This window comes from Rhinopithecus roxellana, chromosome 8 (genome assembly GCF_007565055.1).
Source record: "Rhinopithecus roxellana isolate Shanxi Qingling chromosome 8, ASM756505v1, whole genome shotgun sequence".
NCBI classification, from domain to species: Eukaryota; Metazoa; Chordata; class Mammalia; order Primates; family Cercopithecidae; genus Rhinopithecus; species Rhinopithecus roxellana.
In genome coordinates this window covers 111,464,279-111,483,906 of record NC_044556.1, presented here as the reverse complement: position 1 = coordinate 111,483,906, position 19,628 = coordinate 111,464,279, and the positions used below count along the sequence as shown (strand labels likewise).

Here is a 19,628-nt window from a genome sequence, read left to right as displayed (position 1 = left end):
TATATTCAGGTTGTAATTTTTTTTTTTTTTTTGAGACAAAGTCTTGCTGTGTGCCCCAGGCTGGAGTGTAGTGGTGCTGTCTCGGCTCACTGTAAGCTCCGCCTCCCGGGTTCACGCCATTCTCCTGCCTCAGCCTCCCGAATAGCTGGGACTACAGGCACCTGCCACCACGCCTGGCTAATTTTTTTGTATTTTTTAGTAGAGACGGGCTTCACCATGTTAGCCAGGATTGTCTCGATCTGATCTCGTGATCCACCCACCTCAGCATCCCAAAGTGCTGCTATTACAGGCGTGAGACTCATGATCCACCCACCTTAGCCTCCCAAAGGGCTGCTATTACAGGCGTGAGCCACCGCGCCCAGCCGATTGTAATTTAATTAAGGTAACTTTTCGTGTAATTGTTATGTAATTTTTTCAGTAATTTACTGGGCAATAATTTATTTATTTATATTCATTAATAATTTACTGGCCAAGAAAGCAGCAGTGATGTTGTACCTCTTGTGTGTATTAGCACACGTTACCAATTTTCCTATTGTAATTTATGTTAATTTTATTCACTTGAATAAAGTGCTGTCTGCCAGAATTTTCCACCATAGAGTTAATTATTTTTCCTTTTGTTATTAATAAGTATTTTGGAGAGATTTACTGATTGATGTACATAAATAATCACAATTAATTGGAAAGCTTCTTTTTCTCTTTAGATTCTCTTTGCATACAGCTTTCTCTAGAAAATGAAGGCTCTCATGTTTGCTTACTGGTCGAATCAACTGGGATGAATGTAGGCTCTGCCATTTACTGGATGTTTGACAAAATATTCTTCTTAAGCCAGAAGCATAGGCGCCACTGGCTAGCTTGTTAGAAAGTCAGAAATTCAGGCTTCATCCCAAATCTGCTGAATCAAAATCTACACTAAAAAAAAATAATTTTTTTTTTTCCTTCTAGATGGGTTTCATTCTGTCACCCACGCTGGAGTGCAGTGGTGTGACCGAAGCTCACTGCAACCTCTGCCTCCTAGGCTCAGGAAATTCTCCCATCTCAGCTTCCCAAGTCTCAGGGACCACTGGCATGGGCCATCATGGCTAATTTTTGTATTTTTTGTAAAGATGAAGTTTCGCCATGTTGCCCAGGCTGGTCTCAAACTCTGGAACTCAAGTGATCCACCCACCTCCGCCTCCCAAAGTGCTGGGAATAGAGGCATGAGCCACCATGCATGCATTTTGTTTGTTTGTTTGTTTGTTTGTTTTTTGAGATGAAGTTTTGCTCTTGTTGCCCAGGCTGGAGTACAATGGCGTTATCTTGGCTCACTGCAATCTCTACCTCCTAGGTTCAAGCAATTCTCCTGCCTCAGCCTCCCAAGTAGCTAGGATTACAGGCGCCCGCCACCATGCCTGGCTAATTTTTTGTATTTTTAGCAGAGATGGGGTTTCACCGTGTTGGCCAGGCTGGTCTTGAACTCCTGACTTTCAGGTGATCCACCCACCTCGGCCTCCCAAAGTACTGGGATAACAGGTGTGAGCCACTGCACCTGGCCCGTGCCTGCATTTTAACAAGATTTCTACTTCATTGACATACTTGTTAAAATTTGAGAAGTACCTTCTAACGCACCCTGACTTCTCCATGTGAGAACAATACACAGCTTATCCTGTAGGATGTGAATATATCAGTGCTTGAGTTGATGCCCTTAATTTTATACTATATTATGCACAAAAGTAGAGTATCTACACTGGTTTGTGGATCTTTTTTGTTTGTTTGTTTGTTTTGAGATGGAGTCTCGCTCTGTCCCCCAGACTGGAGTGCAGTGGCATGATCTCGGCTCACTGCAAGCTCTGTCTCCCAGGTTCATGCCATTCTCCTGCCTCAGCCTCCCCAGTAGCTGGGACTATAGGCGTCCACCACCATGCCTGGCTAATTTTTTTTGTTTTTTGTTTTTTTTAGACGGAGTCTTGCTCTGTCGCCAAGGCTGGAGTGCAGTGGCCGGATCTCAGCTCACTGTAAGCTCCGCCTCCCAGGTTCGCGCCATTCTCCTGCCTCAGCCTCCCGAGTAGCTGGGACTATAGGCGCTCGCCACCTCGCCCAGCTAGTTTTTTGCATTTTTTAGTAGAGACGGGATTTCACCATGTTAGCCAGAATAGTCTCGATCTCCTGACCTCATGATCCGCCCTCCTCGGCCTCTCAAAGTGCTGGGATTACAGGCGTGAGCCACTGCACCTGGCTTAGAGTATATTTCTGTGTTAAAAATTATCTTATTTGATAATTCTAGTCACTCATATAAGTCAGAGCCAGTTCTCTTCACTCTGTCTCCTTGCCTGGAGTCGAACTCTGCCATGGCCACTTGGTAAATGTTTTCTTTTTCAGGGACTATTGGCATTCAGGGATGTGGCTCTAGAATTCTCTCCAGAGGAGTGGGAATGCCTGGACCCTGCCCAGCGGAATTTGTACAGGGATGTGATGTTAGAGAACTACAGAAACCTATTCTCCCTTGGTGAGGATCACTTCAATATGCAATTCCTATTTCACCGTAAGGATTTCATCTTTTTCCTTTGTAGAATGTTTTCTGGGAGTCTCTGATTTGCATGAATGAGTTTCAGATCACTGCTTTCAAGAAAACCTTGGGGATTCCTTGGTGTAGAAAACAAAACTGTCAAGATGTTTTGCCTTGACATCAACCTTTCTCTTCAGCTGATGTGCATCCTTGCTCTAGATTGGTGGTAATTCTAGAAATTCAGTAGTATCAAATATTGTTGCCTCCACTTCAAAATCCAGTTTCCACCACCAATTTTTGATCCAGTTATTATAGTTCTTGGTAGCAGAGCTGAGAACTCACAGATTTGAAACACTTCCTGAATATATTAAAGGCTCTGTCAGAAAACAGTATTCTGGAGTTAACTTTCTAGGATCTAATGTGATGTTTTCTCTTCTCTACTGAGCATAGTGAGAGTTGGTAGTTCAAGAATCCCCACAACAATCATGTACCTTTTTTCTAATAAAACAGGTCTTGCTATGTCTAAGCCAGAACTGATCATCTGTCTGGAGGCAAGGAAGGAGCCCTGGAATGTGAACACAGAGAAGACAGCCAAACACTCAGGTAGGTGGGAGTGAATGAAGCAAGCGTAGGTAGGGGTCTGAGGATCAAGGAAGAAGCCAGACTTGAAAATGTGGTTTGGGAAGCTCTACTCCCATGGAAATGGCTTCTGAGAAGCCTGGATTTCTTTCTCTTGCTCTCACATAGGGGCATCTTCTATCTCATGCTCTTAAATTCTCTAAGGACTGTACTTCCCTTCAGTGATTTTCCTTCAAGTTCACAGTGAGCGTCACAGTCATCTTCGTAGGTCATAGGGGACTGCATGATCTGACTGCTCTTCCATTGCTTTGGGGGACATGGAACTGTCTGCGTATTTTTGAGGAACTCTACGTTAAAAATATATATATATGTAGCTGGGCGCGGTGGCTCAAGCCTGTAATCCCAGCACTTTGGGAGGCCAAGACGGGCAGATCACAAGGTCAGGAGATCGAGACCATCCTGGCTAACCCGGTGAAACCCCGTCTCTACTAAAAAAATACAAAAAAAAAAACTAGCCGGGCGAGGTGGCGGGCGCCTATAGTCCCAGCTACTCGGGAGGCTGAGGCAGGAGAATGGCATGAACCCAAAAGGTGGAGCTTGCAGTGAGCTGAGATCTGGCCACTGCACTCCAGTTTGGGCGACAGAGCAAGACTCCGTCTCAAAAAAAAAAAAAAAAAAAAAAAAAAATATATATATATATATATATATACACACACACACACACACACATAATTTTCTTGAGATGGAGTCTTGCTCTGTCAACCAAGCTGGAGTGCAGTGGCACAATCTTGGCTCACTGCAACCTCTGCCTCCTAGGTTCAAGCGATTCCCCTGCCTCAGTCTCCCTAGTAGCTGGGACTACAGGCGCCTGCCACCACACCCAGCCAACTTTTTTTGTACTTTAGTAGAGACGGGGTTTCACCATGTTAGCCAGTATGGTCTCAATCTCCTGACCTCGTGATCCACCCGCCTCGACCTCCCAAAGTGCTGGGATTACAGGCATGAGCCACCGTGCCCAGCCTAAAATATTTTTTAAGATCCTTTTTTGCATTGCATCTGGAACATGTGAGAGTAATGGTGATATTGGTATTTGGTTCAGAAATCCCACAACAGATACATGTTTTCTCCTTTATGACTTACCCTGTGGAGATTTCAAATGTGATTCTACAGAAATTGATAGCAATTTTATCAGAAGACTAAGCATCTCCCTAAATATAAGAAAGTCTAGTGTTGTTTACTTAAAAATGTTATTTCTTTTGTGTGAACTGAGATTTGTAATTTAAACCCTATGTACCCAAATTTCTCAGCTGTTCTCAGTTCAATATATCTACTCACATCCTAGATTTCTTAAATACGCTGGGTCGTTGGGGAGTGTAGAACATTACTGATTATATAGTAAACTCCCACTTGTTACCTTCCTTTAAAATAACTGTCATTTTATAATTTTCTCTTGTTTAGTATGAAACTTCGTGGGTCTATGTCATTTTTATATGTGTGTGTGTATATATGTATGTGTATAATGTGGATTTTTTTACACAAATAAAAATTGGATAACTGTTGTGTACAGTGTCATGATTTGATATCTATATATAGTGAAATGATTAATACAGTTAAGTTAATGAACACACCTGTCACTTCACAGTTATTTTTATGTTGAAAACACTTGTCTGCTGTGTTAATACAGATTTTAAGCATACAACACATTATTATTAACTGTACTCATGATGCTATTCATTAGATTTCCAAAGCTCATTTATTTTATAACTGAAAGCTTATAGTGCCCTTGTAATGCTACATCTTCCATTTTCCTACCCCCTTGGCAGTCACCTCTGTCTTCTGCTTCTAGTTCAACCTTTTAAGATTCCTCATATGAGTGAGAAGAACAGGAAGTATTTGTTTTTCTGTGTTTGGCTTATTTCACTTAGCATGTTGTTAGAATGGCAGGATTTCATTATGTTTATTGCTTAATAATACTCTTATTACATCTATGTAAACATTTTCTTTATCCATTGAGCATTCACAAAGATTTACATTGTTTCTATATCTTGAAAATTGTGGCTAATGCTGTAATGAACATGGGGATGCAGATATTTATTTGAGATACTGATTTTATTTCTGTTGATTTTATACAAACACACACACAGATGTGAGATTGCTGTCTTGTATGGTAGTTCTTTTCTTTTTCTTTTTTTTTTTTTCTCGAGACAGAGTCTTGCTCTGTCGCCCAGGCTGGAGTGCAGTGGCGCAATCTCAGCTCACTGCACCCTCCGCCTCCCAGGTTCAAGAGATTCTCCTGCCTCAGCCTCTCTAGTAACTGGGATTACAGGTGCCCGCCACCACATCTGGCTAATTTTTATATTTTTAGTAGAGACGAGGTTTCACCACGTTGGCCAGGCTGATCTTGAACTCCTGACCTCAAGTGGTTCACCAACCTCAGCCTCCCAAAGTGCTGGGATTATAGGCGTGAGTCACCGCATCTGGACTTTTTATTTATTTATTTATTTTTTATGGAGATGGGTTCTCACTCTATTATCCAGGCTGGTCTCAAACTCCTGGCCTCAAGCAATCCTTCCACCTCGGCCTCTCAAAGTGGTGGGATTATAGGCCTGAGCCACCACACGTGAACAATTTTTACTTATGTATTATAATTTTTATGAACATATTCAGTTCTGTACACTTCAAGACATTATGGTGCAAAAGTGAATAATTCAACAATCACATCGTCTATTACCAGTACATTTATCTATAAGTTTGTTTGCCTTTATAAATGTTACCGGCAAACAAACTTACAGATAAATGTACTTGCAATAGACATGCCAGGACATTTTCTTTATGACGTGTGTGTGTGTATTTGCCTGGCCCTTTAGAAACACCATTCTATATTTGTTTTTAAGGGTCTGTTTCATATATCTCATATAAATGGATTCGTATAGTCTCTATCTTTTTGTGACTGGGTTATTTCATTTAGCATATCACCAAGATTTTCATTTTTAATTTGTAAGCGTACATAGTAGGTGTATATATTTATCCGGTACATGAGATGCTGTGATACAGGCATGCAATGCATAATAACCACATCAGGACAAAGGGCTTTTCTTAAAGGTTCATCTTTACTGTAGATTTTACCAGCTTTCCTGCTTTTTAAAAGCTGAGTAATACTCCATTATTTGTGGGGGGATTTTTTTGAGACATCTCGATTTCTTGGGCGTCTGTGGTGCTAGTGTGAGTCAGTTTTGTTGTGAGGAGTCTCGCTGTGTCGGCAAGGCTGGAGTGCATGGCCTAACCTCAGCTCACTGTAGCCTCCACCTCCCAGATTCAACTGATTCTCCCACCTCAGCCTCCCGGGTTGCTGGGACTACAGGCGCGCCCCACCATGCCTGGCTAATTTTTTTTGTATTTTTAGTAGAGACAGAGTTTTGCCATGTTGGCCAGGCTGGTCTCAAACTCCTGACCTCAGGTGATCCACCCGCCTTGGCCTCCCAAAGTGCTGGTATTACAGGCACGGGCCACCCATTCCCGGCCTATTTGTGTATTCTGAATTATATTTAGCTATTTATTTGGTGAGGTAAGTTTGGGTTGTTTTCCCTTATTAGCTTTTGTGAATAATGTTGCAATAAATATGGGTATGCAAATAACTTCATGTGCCCATATATGTGGAGGTTTATTTCTGTGTTCTGTATTCTGTTTCATTGACCTAATTGTCTGCCTTTATGCCAATACCAAACGGTTTTAATTACCACGGCTTCATTTTTTTTTTTTTTTTTTTTTTTTTTTTTGAGACAGTCTCAGCTCTGTCACCCAGGTTGGAATGCAGTGGTGCAATTTCGGCTCACTGCAACCTCTGCCTCCCAGGTTCAGGTCATTGTCCTGCCTCAGCCTCCCAAGTAGCTGGGATTACAGGCATGTGCCACCACGTATTTTTAGTAGAGATGGGGTTTCACCATGTTGGCCAGGCTGGTCTTAAACTCATGACTTCAGGCGATCCACCCATCTCGGCCTCCCAAAGTGCTGGGATTTACAGGCATGAGCCACGCGCCGGCGGTAATGTATTTTAAAATCAGAAAGTATGATACCTGCAACATTGTTCTTCTTCGTGGAGATTATTGCTCTCTTTATGGTTGCTTCACTTGCTGTGTAATCTTAGAGTTGCCTTTTCTATTTCTGCAAAAATGAAATTGTGAACTTGAAAGGATTGCCCTGAATCAGTAGGTCACTTGGGTGACATGAACATCTTCATAATATTAAGTCTTCCAGCCCATGAAGAAGAACATGCTCAAGTGTGTGTTGTTGAACTTCCGTGTATTTGTGAATGTTTCAGTTTTTTATTTATTTATTTATTTTTTGAGACGAGTCTCGCTCTGTCACCCAGGCTGGAGTGCCGTGGTGCGATCTCGGCTCACTGCAAGCTCCGCCTCCCGGGTTCACGCCGTTCTCCTGCCTCAGTCTCCCGAGTAGCTGGGACTACAGGCGCCCGCCACCTCGCCCGGCTAGTTTTTTGTATTTTTTAATAGAGACGGGGTTTCACCGTGTTAGCCAGGATGGTCTCGATCTCCTGACCTTGTGATCTGCCCGTCTTGGCCTCCCAAAGTGCTGGGATGACAGGCTTGAGCCACCGCGCCCGGCCAATATTTCAATTTTTAAAAATTGGTTAAGACTTGTTTTGTGGCCTGACAGGTGGTCTGTCAAGGAGAATGTTTTCTGAGCTGTTGAGAATATTATGGATTTTGTTGTTTAGGGTGTTCTCTAGATGTCTGTTGGTTGTCATTGTTTTATGGTGCTTTCAAGTCCCCCATTCCCTGTGTACTTCTTGCTGCATTTCTATAAATATTTGCTTTATATATTGTAAACCCTGGTGAGACACAGATGTAGATATAAATACACAAACAGACATACATTTGTCATAGGTTTTCTGTGAACAAAACCTTTTATTTATTGTCTTTGTTGTCTCCTGTGAGTTGTTCACTTTTGTTTTTTTGTTTGTTTTTTGTTTTGTTCTGTTTCTTTGAGATAGAGTCTCGCTCTGTCACCCAGGCTGGAGTGGAGTGGCATGATCTCAGCTCACTGCAACCTCTGCCTCCCAGGCTCAAGCGTTTCTCCTGCCTCAGCCTCCTGAGTAGCTGGGATTACAGGCGCGTGCCACCACACCCAGCTAATTTTCGTATTTTTAGTAGAAACGGGGTTTTGCCATGTTGGCCAGGCTGGTCTCCAACTCCTGACCTCAGGTGATCTGCCCACCTCGGCCTCCCAAAGTGCTGGGATTACAGGTGTGAGCCACTGTGTCCGGCCACAACAATGTATTTTAAACTGGTAATGTCTTCAGTTACATACAAATTTTTTTTCTCAGTACGTCTGCCTTAAACTTTAGGTTACTGATGTCATTGATCATATCTTTTTATATGAACAGATGTTTATAATTATGTTTACGCTTTTGTTCCTCTGCTGCCTGGGTTCAAGCGATTCTTGTGCCTCAGCCTCCCTATAGCTGGGGCTACAGGTTCGTTCCGTCATGCCTAGCTAATTTTTTTGTATTTTTAGTAGAGGTAGGGTTTCACCATGTTGGCTAGGCTGGTCCCGAACTTCCGACCTCAAGCATTCCTCCCACCTTGGCCAAAGTGCTGGGATTACAGGCTTGAGCCACCGCGCCTGGCCTCTTTTTATACTTTTTATCTTTTGGTTGATCTTCCATTTTCCTGATTTCATTTAGTTGCCTATGTTCTTATTTCACTTATTAATATTATTCACATGGTTATATTGAGTTTTTAAAAATAATTTATATATCTCCATTTCTTTAGGGTTGCTATCTGGATATTTCTTTTTCCTTTTTGGGGCCATAAGTATCCTGATATTTTGTATACATTGTAATCTTTTGTTCAGATTTGAAATTAACAAAAAGCCACCTGTTCAATCTTTATAAAGTGGCATTGTTCTGGGAAATTCTGACACCATTCGATCAGGCTAGAGATTATGGGAGTCTCTCAAACTTGTTCTTGGGATATGTCTTCTCTGGAATGGTGTTTTGATTTGTTTTGTGACAGAGTCTCTCACTCTGTCTCCCAGACTGGAGTTCAATGGTGCAATCTCAGCTCACTGCACCCTCTGCTTCCTGGGTTCAAGCAATTCTCCTGCCTCAGCCTCCCAAGTAGCTGGGGTTATAGGCACGTGCCACTATGCCTGACTAATGTTTGTATTTTTAGTAGAGATGGGGTTTCACCGTGTTGGCCAGGGCTAGGATTACTGGTGTGAGCCACTGCGCCCAGCTATTTTCTTAATTACAGAGGTTTTCACATGTTTCCTCTTAAGAGACTGTAATTTTACTTGTTATGTCTGTTGTCCATCTCTGGTACTGCAGTTTCTCGTCTGCTGTAACAATCATTTATTACTGGTTTCAAAACAACCAACCTGTCGGTCAAAGTATACCGCCATTCCATTCAATACTCTGTCATAGAAGACAGAAACCAGTTTTTTTCAAGCCACCAAAAGTATGGACACATGTGCCACTATTTTCTTTATTTTCTGAGGGAGAGGTCAGAAGTTTACTCCTAAGGGCAGCATACCATATCGGAAAAAAGGAAGGGCTGTGGTGGGTAAATGGAACATACTTTCCTTCCACTTCTTTCTTTTTTTTTTTTTTTTTGAGACGGAGTCTCGCTCTGCCGCCCAGGCTGGAGTGCAGTGGCCGGATCTCAGCTCACTGCAAGCTCCACCTCCTGGGTTTAGGCCATTCTCCTGCCTCAGCCTCCCGAGTAGCTGGGACTACAGTCGCCCGGCTAGTTTTTTGTATTTTTTAGTAGAGACAGGGTTTCACCGTGTTAGCCAGGTTGGTCTCGATCTCCTGACCTCGTGATCCGCCCGTCTCAGCCTCCCAAAGTGCTGGGATTACAGGCTTGAGCCACCGTGCCCGGCCCTTTCCTTCCACTTCTATGGGGCTTGTGGCATTGTGCTCACCTGGGGTGCTGCAAACCCTTCATTGATTTTTAGAGTTCTCAGAAAGGCTTTAAAATTTTTTTTTTTAAATTGTATATATTTATGAGGTACATAAGATATTTTGATACAAGCATGCAATGCGAAATAAGCATATCAGGGAAAATGGGGTGTCCATTCCCTCAAGCATTTATTTTTTGAGTTACAATCGGATTATACTATTTAAGTTATTTTAAAATGTACAACTGAAATTATTTTTGACTATGTCACCCTGTTGTGCTATTAAATAGTAGGTCTTATTCATTCGTTTTAAGTAATTTCTTGCACCCATTAACCATCCCCACCTCCCCCACCCACTCACCCAGTACCCTTTCCAGCCTCTGATAACCATTCTCCTACTCTCTATCTCCATGAGTTAATTGTTTTGACTTTTGGATGCCACAAATAAGTGAGAGCATGCAATGTTTGTCTTTCTGTGCCTGGCTTATTCTACTTAACATAGCGACCTTCAGTAGTTCCGTCTATATTGTTGCAAATGACAGGATCTCATCCTTAAGGATGAGTAGTACTCCATTGTCTATAAGTGGTACATTTTCTTCCTTTCTTCCTTTCTTCCTTTCTTCCTTTCTTTCTTTTTTTTTTTTTTTTTTTTTGAGACAGAGTCTTGCTCTGTCGCCCAGGCTGGAGTGCAGTGGCACGATCTCGGCTCACTGCAAGCTCTGCCTCCCGGCTTGACACCATTCTCCTACCTCAGCCTCCCGAGTACCTGGGACTACAGGCGCCCGCCACCACACCCGGCTAGTTTTGTTTTTGTATTTTTAGTAGAGATGGGGTTTCACCATGTTAGCCGGGATGGTCTCAATCTCTTGACCTCGGGATCCGCCCGCCTCGGCCTCCCAAAGTGCTGGGATTACAGTTGTGAGCCACCGCGCCCGGCCTATAAGTAGTACATTATCTTTATCCATTTGCCTGTTGATGAATACTTAGGTTGCTGCCAAAATTTGGCTATTGTGAATAGTGCTGGAACAAATATAGGAGTACATCTATCTTTTGATATACTGATTTCCTTTCTTTGGCATATACATCTGCAGTGGGATTGCCGGATCATATAGTACCTCTATTTTTAGTGTTTTGAGAAACCTCCAAACTGTTCTTCATAGTGGTGGTACTAATTTAAACCCCCCCCCCAGTGTACAAGGTTTCTCACCAGCGTTTGTTATTGCCTGGCTTTCGGATATAAGTTATTTTATCTGGGGTGAGATGATATCTCATTGTAGTTTTGATTTGCATTTCCCTGGTGGTCAGTGATGTTGAGAACCTTTTCATATGCCTGTTTGCTATTTGTGTCTTGTTTTGAGAAATGTTTATTCACATATCCTGACCATTTTTTGGCTCAGATTATTAGATTTTTTTTCCTGTAGAGTTGTTTGAGCTCCTTATAACTTCTGGTGGTTTTTTTTTTTTTTTTTTGTCTTTTTTTTTTTTTTTTTTTCCTTTTTGTGGAGAACGGGGTCTCGCTGTATTACCCAGGCAGGTCTCGAACTCCTGGGCTCAAGCTATCCTCCCGCCTCTGCCTCCCTGAGAGCTGGGATTACAGGCGTGAGCCACCGCGCCCGGCAACTTCTGGTGGTTAATCTCTTGTCAAATGAGTAGTTTTCAAGTATTTTCTCCCATTCTCTGGGTTGTCTGTTCACTTCATTGATTGTATTCTTTGCTGTGCAGAAGCTTTTTAAGTTGATATGTTCCCATTTGTCCTTTTTTTTTTGCTTGTCTGTGTCTGGGGGGTGTTGCTCAAGAAATTTGTGCTTAGACTAATGTCTTCGAGGTTTTTCTCAATTTTAACTTTTCAAAAAACTAATTTTTTGTTTCATTGATCTTTTGAATTTTTCAAAAAATTTTAATTTCATTTATTTCTGTTCTGGGCTTCATTATTTCTCTTCCACTAATTTTGGGTTTTGTTCGCTCTTGCTTTTCTAGTTCTGTAAGATGCATTGTTGGATTGTTTAGTTGAAGTTTTCCCTTTTTTTCATGTAGGCAGTTATAGCTGTAAACTTCCCTGTTTGTACTGCTTTTGCTGTATCCCATAGGTTTTGGTGTATTTTGTTTCTGTTATCATTTGTCTCAAGAAATTTTAAATTTCCTCCTGAATTTCTTTTAACTCACGGGTCATTCAGGAGCATATTGTTTAATTTCTGTGTATTTGTATAGTTTTCAAAATTCCTCTTTTCATTCTAGTTTTATTCCATTGTGGTCAGAGAAAATGCTTGGTATTATTTCCATTTTTGGAATGTTTTAAGACTTGTTTTGTGACCTCACATATGGTCTCTCCTTGAGAATGTACCATGTGCTGAGGAAAATAATGTGTATTCTGCAGCTGTTGTATGAAACGTTCTGTAAATATCTATTAGATCCATTTGGCATATAGTGCAGATAAGCGCTATGTTTCTTTGTTGATTTTCTGTCTAGTAGGTTTGTCTGGTGCTGCAAGTGAGGTCATGAGCTGCTGTGCGCAGCCTTCATTTGTTTTTTTTTTTTTTTTTTTTTTTTTTTGAGACGGAGTCTCCCTCTGTCACCCAGGCTGGAGTGCAGTGGCCGAATCTCAGCTCACTGCAAGCTCCACCTCCCGGGTTCCCGCCATTCTCCTGCCTCAGCCTCCTGAGTAGCTGGGACTACAGGCGCTGCCACCTCGCCCGGCTAGTTTTTGTATTTTTAGTAGAGACGGGGTTTCACCGTGTTAGCCAGGATGGTCTCGATCTCCTGACCTCGTGATCCGCCCGTCTCGGCCTCCCAAAGTGCTGGGATTACAGGCTTGAGCCACCGCGCCCGGCCGCAGCCTTCATTTAATGTTTTCACTTTGGACCAAAGTAGTTTACACACCAGAGTTACAGTGTTATTTTGTGTTTTTCTGTGTTGTTACTATTACCAGTTAATTTTGTAACAACTTCAGATGATGTTATTATTAATTAATGTTCTTTCTGATTGAAGTACTCCTTTTAGCATTTCTTGTAGGACAGGTCTGGTATTGATGAAATACCTCAGCTTTTGTTTGGCCATCTTTATTTCTCTTTATGTTTGAAGGATATTTTTGCTGGATATAATATCATAGGGTAAAGGTTTTTTTCTTTCAGCACTTTAAGTATGTCATGCCACTCTCTCTTGGCCTGTAAGGTTTCCAGTGAAAAGTCTGCGATGAGGCATATTGGAGCTTCATTGTATGTTATTTCTTTTTTGTCCCTTCTTCGGCTGCTTTTCGGGTTCACATAATGGCATTTTGTTTAGTATATTTTTGTTAGGATTATGACTATGAAGGAATAAGGGCCTGTAGTATTTCATTATGCTATTTTGCTAATGTGCTTGTATAATTTTATGCCTTAGATTTGTAAAGTATATTACCTAGTAAGGGGAATAATTTGTTGTTTTTCTTTTTTCCAGCTTTGTCTTCTTATCTTACTGAAGACATTTTGCCAGAGCAGGGCCTGCAAATTGCATTCCAAAAAGTGATGCTGAGAAGATATGAAAGATGTTGTCTTGAGAAATTACGCCTAAGGAATGACTGGGAAATTGTGGGTGAGTGGAAAGGGCAGAAGGCAAGTTGTAATGGACTTGACTTATGCTCAGCAACTACTCATAACAAAAACTTTCAATGCAATAAATGTGTGAAAGGTTTTAGTAAATTTGCAAATCTAAATAAACATAAGATAAGCCATACTGGAGAAAAACCATTCAAATGCAAAGAATGTGGCAATGTCTCTTGCATGTCTTTAATAACAACTCAACAGCAGAGAATCCATATTGGAGAGAACCCCTACCAATGTAAAAAAGGTAGCAAAGCCTTTAATGAGTGCTCATACTTTACTGACTGCAAGAGAATTCATGTTGGAGGGCAACATTGCAGATGTGAAGAATGTAATAACGTCTTTAAGTCTTGCTCAAGTCTTGCTATTATTGAGAAAATTCATACTGAAAAGAAAACCTACACATGTGAAGAATGTGGCAAAGCTTTTAACCTGTGCTCAATTCTTACTAAACATAAGAAAATTCATACTGGAGAGAAACCATACAAATGTGAAGAATGTGGCAAAGCCTTTAAGTTGTTCCCATACCTTACTCAACACAAGAGAATTCATAGTGGAGAGAAACCCTACAAGTGTGAAGAATGTGGCAAAGTCTTTAAATTGTTGTCATACCTTACTCAACATAAAAGAATTCATACTGGAGAGAAAACCTTCCAATGTGAAGAATGTGGAAAAGCCTTTAACCAGAGCTCACATCTGACTGAACATAGGAGAGTTCATACTGGTGAGAAACCATACAAATGTGAGGAATGTGGCAAAGCTTTTACTTGGTTCTCATACCTTATTCAGCATAAGAGAATTCATACTGGGCAGAAACCCTACATATGTGAGGAATGTGGCAAAGCTTTTACCTGGTTCTCATACCTTAATCAACATAAGAGAATCCATACTGGAGAGAAACCCTACAAATGTGATGAATGCGGCAAAGCTTTTAACTGGTTTTCGTATCTTACTAATCATAAGAGAATTCATACTGGAGAGAAACCCTACAAATGTGAAGAATGTGGCAAAGCCTTTGGCCAGAGCTCACACCTTTCTAAACATAAGACAATTCATACCAGAGAGAAACCATACAAGTGTGAGAAATGTGGCACAGCCTTTAACCACTCTGCACAACTTGCCGTACATGAGAAAATTCATACCTGAGAAAAATCTTACAAATCTAAACATATGGCATAGTCTTTAATACCTATTCACAACGTCACAGCAGAGTATTTTTACTGAATAAGAGTGTTACAAATGTAATGATTGTCAAAAGGCCATTTACAAACTGTAAGTCTTTGAGTGCACTAAAACATTTAGGCTAGGAACAATACAAAGAGAAAGACCGGTTCAACACCTCCACTGATATCACAGCTCTTATTGTACACAGAGGAATTTATACTGTAGGGAAACCCTCCAGTTGCTCAAACTTAATTCAACTTCAAAGACTTTGTATTAGAGAGAAACCCTATAGTTGTAATAAATGCAGAAACAGCATTTGTTCAAAAAATATACCTTAGAAAACACCAGAGTGTTCACACTAAGAACTACTTTACAGATGCAGTAAATGTGAAAAAAATAACTAATCAAAAATTACATCAAAACATGTCCAAGAATTCACAGTAAACAGCAGTCACTAACACTTTAAGACATTACTATAAATCTGAGTGTTTATTATAGAGAATAATCCAAAGTTAAGTTAAAATAAGTAGGAGATTTACCTTTGGGGGAAGTTCTAATTACATTTAAACTATACCTTTTGGTGCCAGGCATGGTGGCTCTTTCCTATAATTGCTGCACTTTTGGATGCCGAGGTGGGGGGATTGCTTGAGCCCAGGAGTTTGGGACCAGCCTGGGCAACATGGTAAAACCTCATCTCTACAAAAAGTAAAATGAAAGCCAGGCTTGGTGGCACATGCCTGTTGTCCCAGCTACTTCGAAGGCTCAGGTGGGAGGATTGCTTGAGCCCGGAGGTTGAGGATGCAGTGAGCTGATATCTTGCAACTTCACTCCCACCTGGGCAACAGAGCAAGACCCTATCTCAATAATAATAGTAGCGTAATAATAGTAAAGTATACTCTGTGCATTGAGAGAGCTGCAGATTTCTTGAAAAGCACATATTTATGTAATTCAAGTTTGAAATCACTTGATACCATGCCTTCATTTCTAGCGTCTGTGTGAAGGCATGCGGCCTATTGTTGCTACATGAAAGCCGTGAGAGTTTCTTCTATATTTAGGCAGGTGTCATTCATCTCCTTTTCTTTGGAAGATTATGGACATTGCATTTTAAGCTTCCTGAAGAAATGTGACCGGAGAGGCTCTTTGTAGTTGTAAGTGATTCATGAGATAGGTCTTCAGAGTAATATTCTTCATTATATTTAAGAAAGAAATATTTGAGTTGTCTTTAGGCCATTGTATATTAAGTGATGCGTATCCTGCCACCAGCGTTGACCTATCTCACCTTAGTTATGGTTGTGGGTGACTAAAGGTAACAATACAATAGTGGGTGACATGGTGGAATAGTATCTGTAATGATCCCTTCTCCCAGTGGCATTAAACTTCAAATAAATTGAAAAATATTGTTCCCACAAGTTACACCTTCATTCTGTTTGCTCTTTTTGTAATGACATTATGTAATGACATTTGTAATGACATTATGTAATGACATTTATGTAATGTTATTATTAGGGCTATAATAAAGCCTATATAGGATTATAATCAAAGACCATATATTTCTGAATCTTAAAGGACTATTAACAAAGTTTTATCTTACATTTTTCTTTTAACATGTGACCTCTCTGGCTTGCAAAACATATACATACTTTTAGTTTTGGTTTATATGGAGATAAATATATAAATATATTACTCTGAAGATAATTGTTAAGTGTAAGAAATTATGAAGCAAGTAATATGTTTGAAGTAAGTGCATACCTGTTTTCAGAATAAAAGAAAAATGTTGGAACCAAACATAATTTTAAAAGTATGGATAATTTATTAGCAAACTAGAAACCTCAAAAATGTCGAAGGCAAATCTGTTTTCTCTGCTTTGTATTGAATGCATTTCTCTAAAATCTTATTGCACCTTTTTCAGAATTTCCCTGTGAAAATACTGTTTTTACTTTTATGTTGCTTGTGCTAGAGCTAACATATAATTTTCTTGTTCCAAAATTCATGAAGAATTTCTTACATGATCTTCTCAGGGATTATGATAATGATTTTATGAAACTTATTGGTGCTTCCAAAATAATCTTAAGATGTGAGTAATTCCACAGTGAGTGTATTTTCATTGTACTTAATGAATACATTTCCAGTTTCCATTATTAGAGAAACACTGTTCAAGCCAGCTTTTTTTGTTTGTTTCTTCCACTTTTCTGAATTGCAGTAATTGAGTTTATTGACTCTATTGGGCAATTTGTTCAGGTAAACACTTCGGAGGCTTTATAAGTTACAGGGTTATTTTGACATAAAAATGAAATGAAGAAACATAGGGCAGTGCTAAATATGTAATAGATGCTCCATAATTAGCAATAAATATTCCTGTTGGAGTGAATTTGTGGCTCCAGATAAGAGATTGGAAATATCCAGGATGAAGACCTGCCATTGATTCTGCATGCAGAGAAAGGACTTCTGTACCCAGGCTGCACAATTGACTCTCTCTAAAGAGGAATTCTGCTTTTATTTCCAAATTATCTCTTTTTTTTTTTTTTTGGTCTCTTTTTCTTTCTTCTCAACTACTTACGTATTGTAGTTCTCTTCCTTTTTTTTTTTTTTTTCCTTAAAAAACTGTGTTATGGCTACACTTTCTCACTGTTCTCCACACAATATGTCATTTTATATAGTACTTTGTACATTCTAACAGAAAGTTTAGACTTTCTCTTTTTCTTCTTCTTTGTTTTGGAGACATGGTCTCACTGTGTCACCCAGGCTGGTGTGCAATGGTATAATCTCGACTTACTGCGACCTCTGCCTCCCAGACTCAAGCAATCATCCCACCTCAGGCCCCTGAGTAGCTGGGACTACAAGTGTACACCCCCACACTTGGCTAATTTTATTTTAGTAGAGATGAGGTTTTACCATGTTACCCACACTTGTCTTGAACTCCTAAGCTCAAGTGACTGACCTGCCTTGGCTTCCTAGAGTGCTGGGATTACAGGTATGAGCCACACCTGGCCTGGAAATTTGAAATTTTTTAATGTGATGATAGATTTTTGTTGGTTTGTTTTTTTGAGACTGAGTCTCACCCTGTCGCCCAGGCTGGAGTACAGCAGTGTGATCTTGGCTCTGCAACCTCTGCCTCCTGGGTTCAAGCAAGTCTCCTGCCTCGGTCTGCCAAGTAGCTGGGATTACAGGCACGTGCCACCATGCCTGGCTGATTTTTGTATTTTTAGTAGAGATGGGGCTTCTGCATGTTGGCCAGGCTGGTCTTGAACTCCTGACCTCAGGTGATCCACCTGCCTTGGCCTCTCAAAGTGCTGGGATTATAGGCATGAGTCACTGTGGCCAGCCAATAGATTGATTTTTAACTGGAGAGTTTGAGGTCATTTATGTGTTACAATACTGACATTGTGATCATAGCCTACTGCAGTCTCAACCTCCCAGGCTCAAGTTATCCTCTCACCTTAGTTCCCTGGGTAGCTAGGAGTACAGCCACATGCCACCACGCCCAGCTAAATTTTTTATTGTTTTGTAGAAATGAAGTCTCACTGTATTTTCCGGGCTGGTCTCAAGCTCCTGTGCTCAAGCAACCCCCTACCTCAGCCTTCCCAAGTGCTGGGATGACAGGCTGAGCCGCCGCGCCTGGCCACACACAACTCTTTTTTTTTTTTTTTTTAAGACGGAGTCTCGCTCTGTCGCCCAGGCTGGAGTGCAGCGGCCGGATCTCAGCTCACTGCAAGCTCCGCCTCCCGGGTTCACGCCATTCTCCTGCCTCAGCCTCCCGAGTAGCTGGGACTACAGGTGCCCGCCACCATGCCTGGCTAATTTTTGTATTTTTAGTAGAGATGGGGTTTCACCGTCTTAGCCAGGATGGTCTCGATCTCTTGACCTCGTGATCCGCCCGCCTCCGCCTCCCAAAGTGCTGGAATGACAGGCGTGAGCCACCGCGCCCGGCCAAGCAACACTCTTAATGGAGGAGAGGGATGCACTGTCCATGGGCCAGAGAATGAAATCGGGCAGTTAACATTGTTTGTTTGTTAAAAGAAAATATTTGAAAATCCTGACACAAAGTGTGGTGAATGTATAATTAATTAGAATAGGTCAAGCTTTAATAACGTTGGACTATGTATTGTAAGCGCCGTGTAAATAAACATGTCAGAATTTGGAAATCTCTGAAGAGCAAATGTATCTTAGAAATTCTTAAGGAGAGTTAATGATAAATGGATAATTTTGAATTTAAATTTCCATGAAACACATAGCACACCTTATGTTTCCATGCCGAACCTATTTTTAAATGTGTACGTTATGTTGAGCAATAATAGAATGACCTCTGTGGATTTAAAATTTGAAATAATCTTTTTTTTTTTTTTTTTTTGAGATGAAGTTTCACCCTTACTGCCCAGGCTGTAGTGCAATGGCACAATCTCGGCTCACCGCAACCTCTGCCTCCCAGATTCAAGTGATTTTTCTGCCTCAGCCTCTCAAGTAACTGGGAGTACAGGCATGCGCCGTGACTCCCAGCTAATTTTGTATTTTTAGTAGAGTCAGGGTTTCTCCATGTTGGTCAGGCTGGTCCCAAACTCCCAACCTCAAGTGATCCACCCACCTCAGCCTCTCAAAGTGCTGATATTACAGGCATGAGCCACTGCACCTGGCCTGAAATAATCTTTCTTTTAGATTTATTTTTGCAATCTTGGGAAATTTTTAAATTTCTTCCTATATTTCATTGGGTGCAGTTCACAGTCCATAGTCTTCATTCTCAATCACCTAACTAGCCAACTGCTTGGTCGTTCACTCTAAAGACATCTCAGAGATCATGGTAGCTTTTGGATTAAAACATTTCCTCGGCCGGGCGTGGTGGCTCATGCCTGTAATCCCAGCACTTTGGGAGGCCAAGGCGGGCAGCTCACCTGAGGTCAGGAGTTCAAGACCAG

At 41.0% G+C, this 19,628-nt stretch overlaps 1 protein-coding gene across 3 annotated transcripts in view; it reads left to right on the top strand.

Annotated features, from left to right (window-relative positions):
- ZNF695 (zinc finger protein 695) overlaps positions 1-19,628 on the top strand; it is a 60,242-nt gene that overhangs the window by 12,583 nt on the left and 28,031 nt on the right. Inside the window, exons 2-4 of one of the 3 annotated variants that reach the window (XM_010387331.2) lie at positions 2,356-2,518; positions 2,993-3,085; positions 13,415-13,545. In XM_010387331.2, coding sequence (XP_010385633.2) covers positions 2,356-2,518; positions 2,993-3,085; positions 13,415-13,545 — 387 coding nt within the window. Of the gene's footprint in view, positions 1-2,355; positions 2,519-2,992; positions 3,100-13,414; positions 14,727-19,628 lie in introns of those variants that run through there. The other 2 variants (XM_030935438.1, XM_030935439.1) reach the window with 2 other exon arrangements.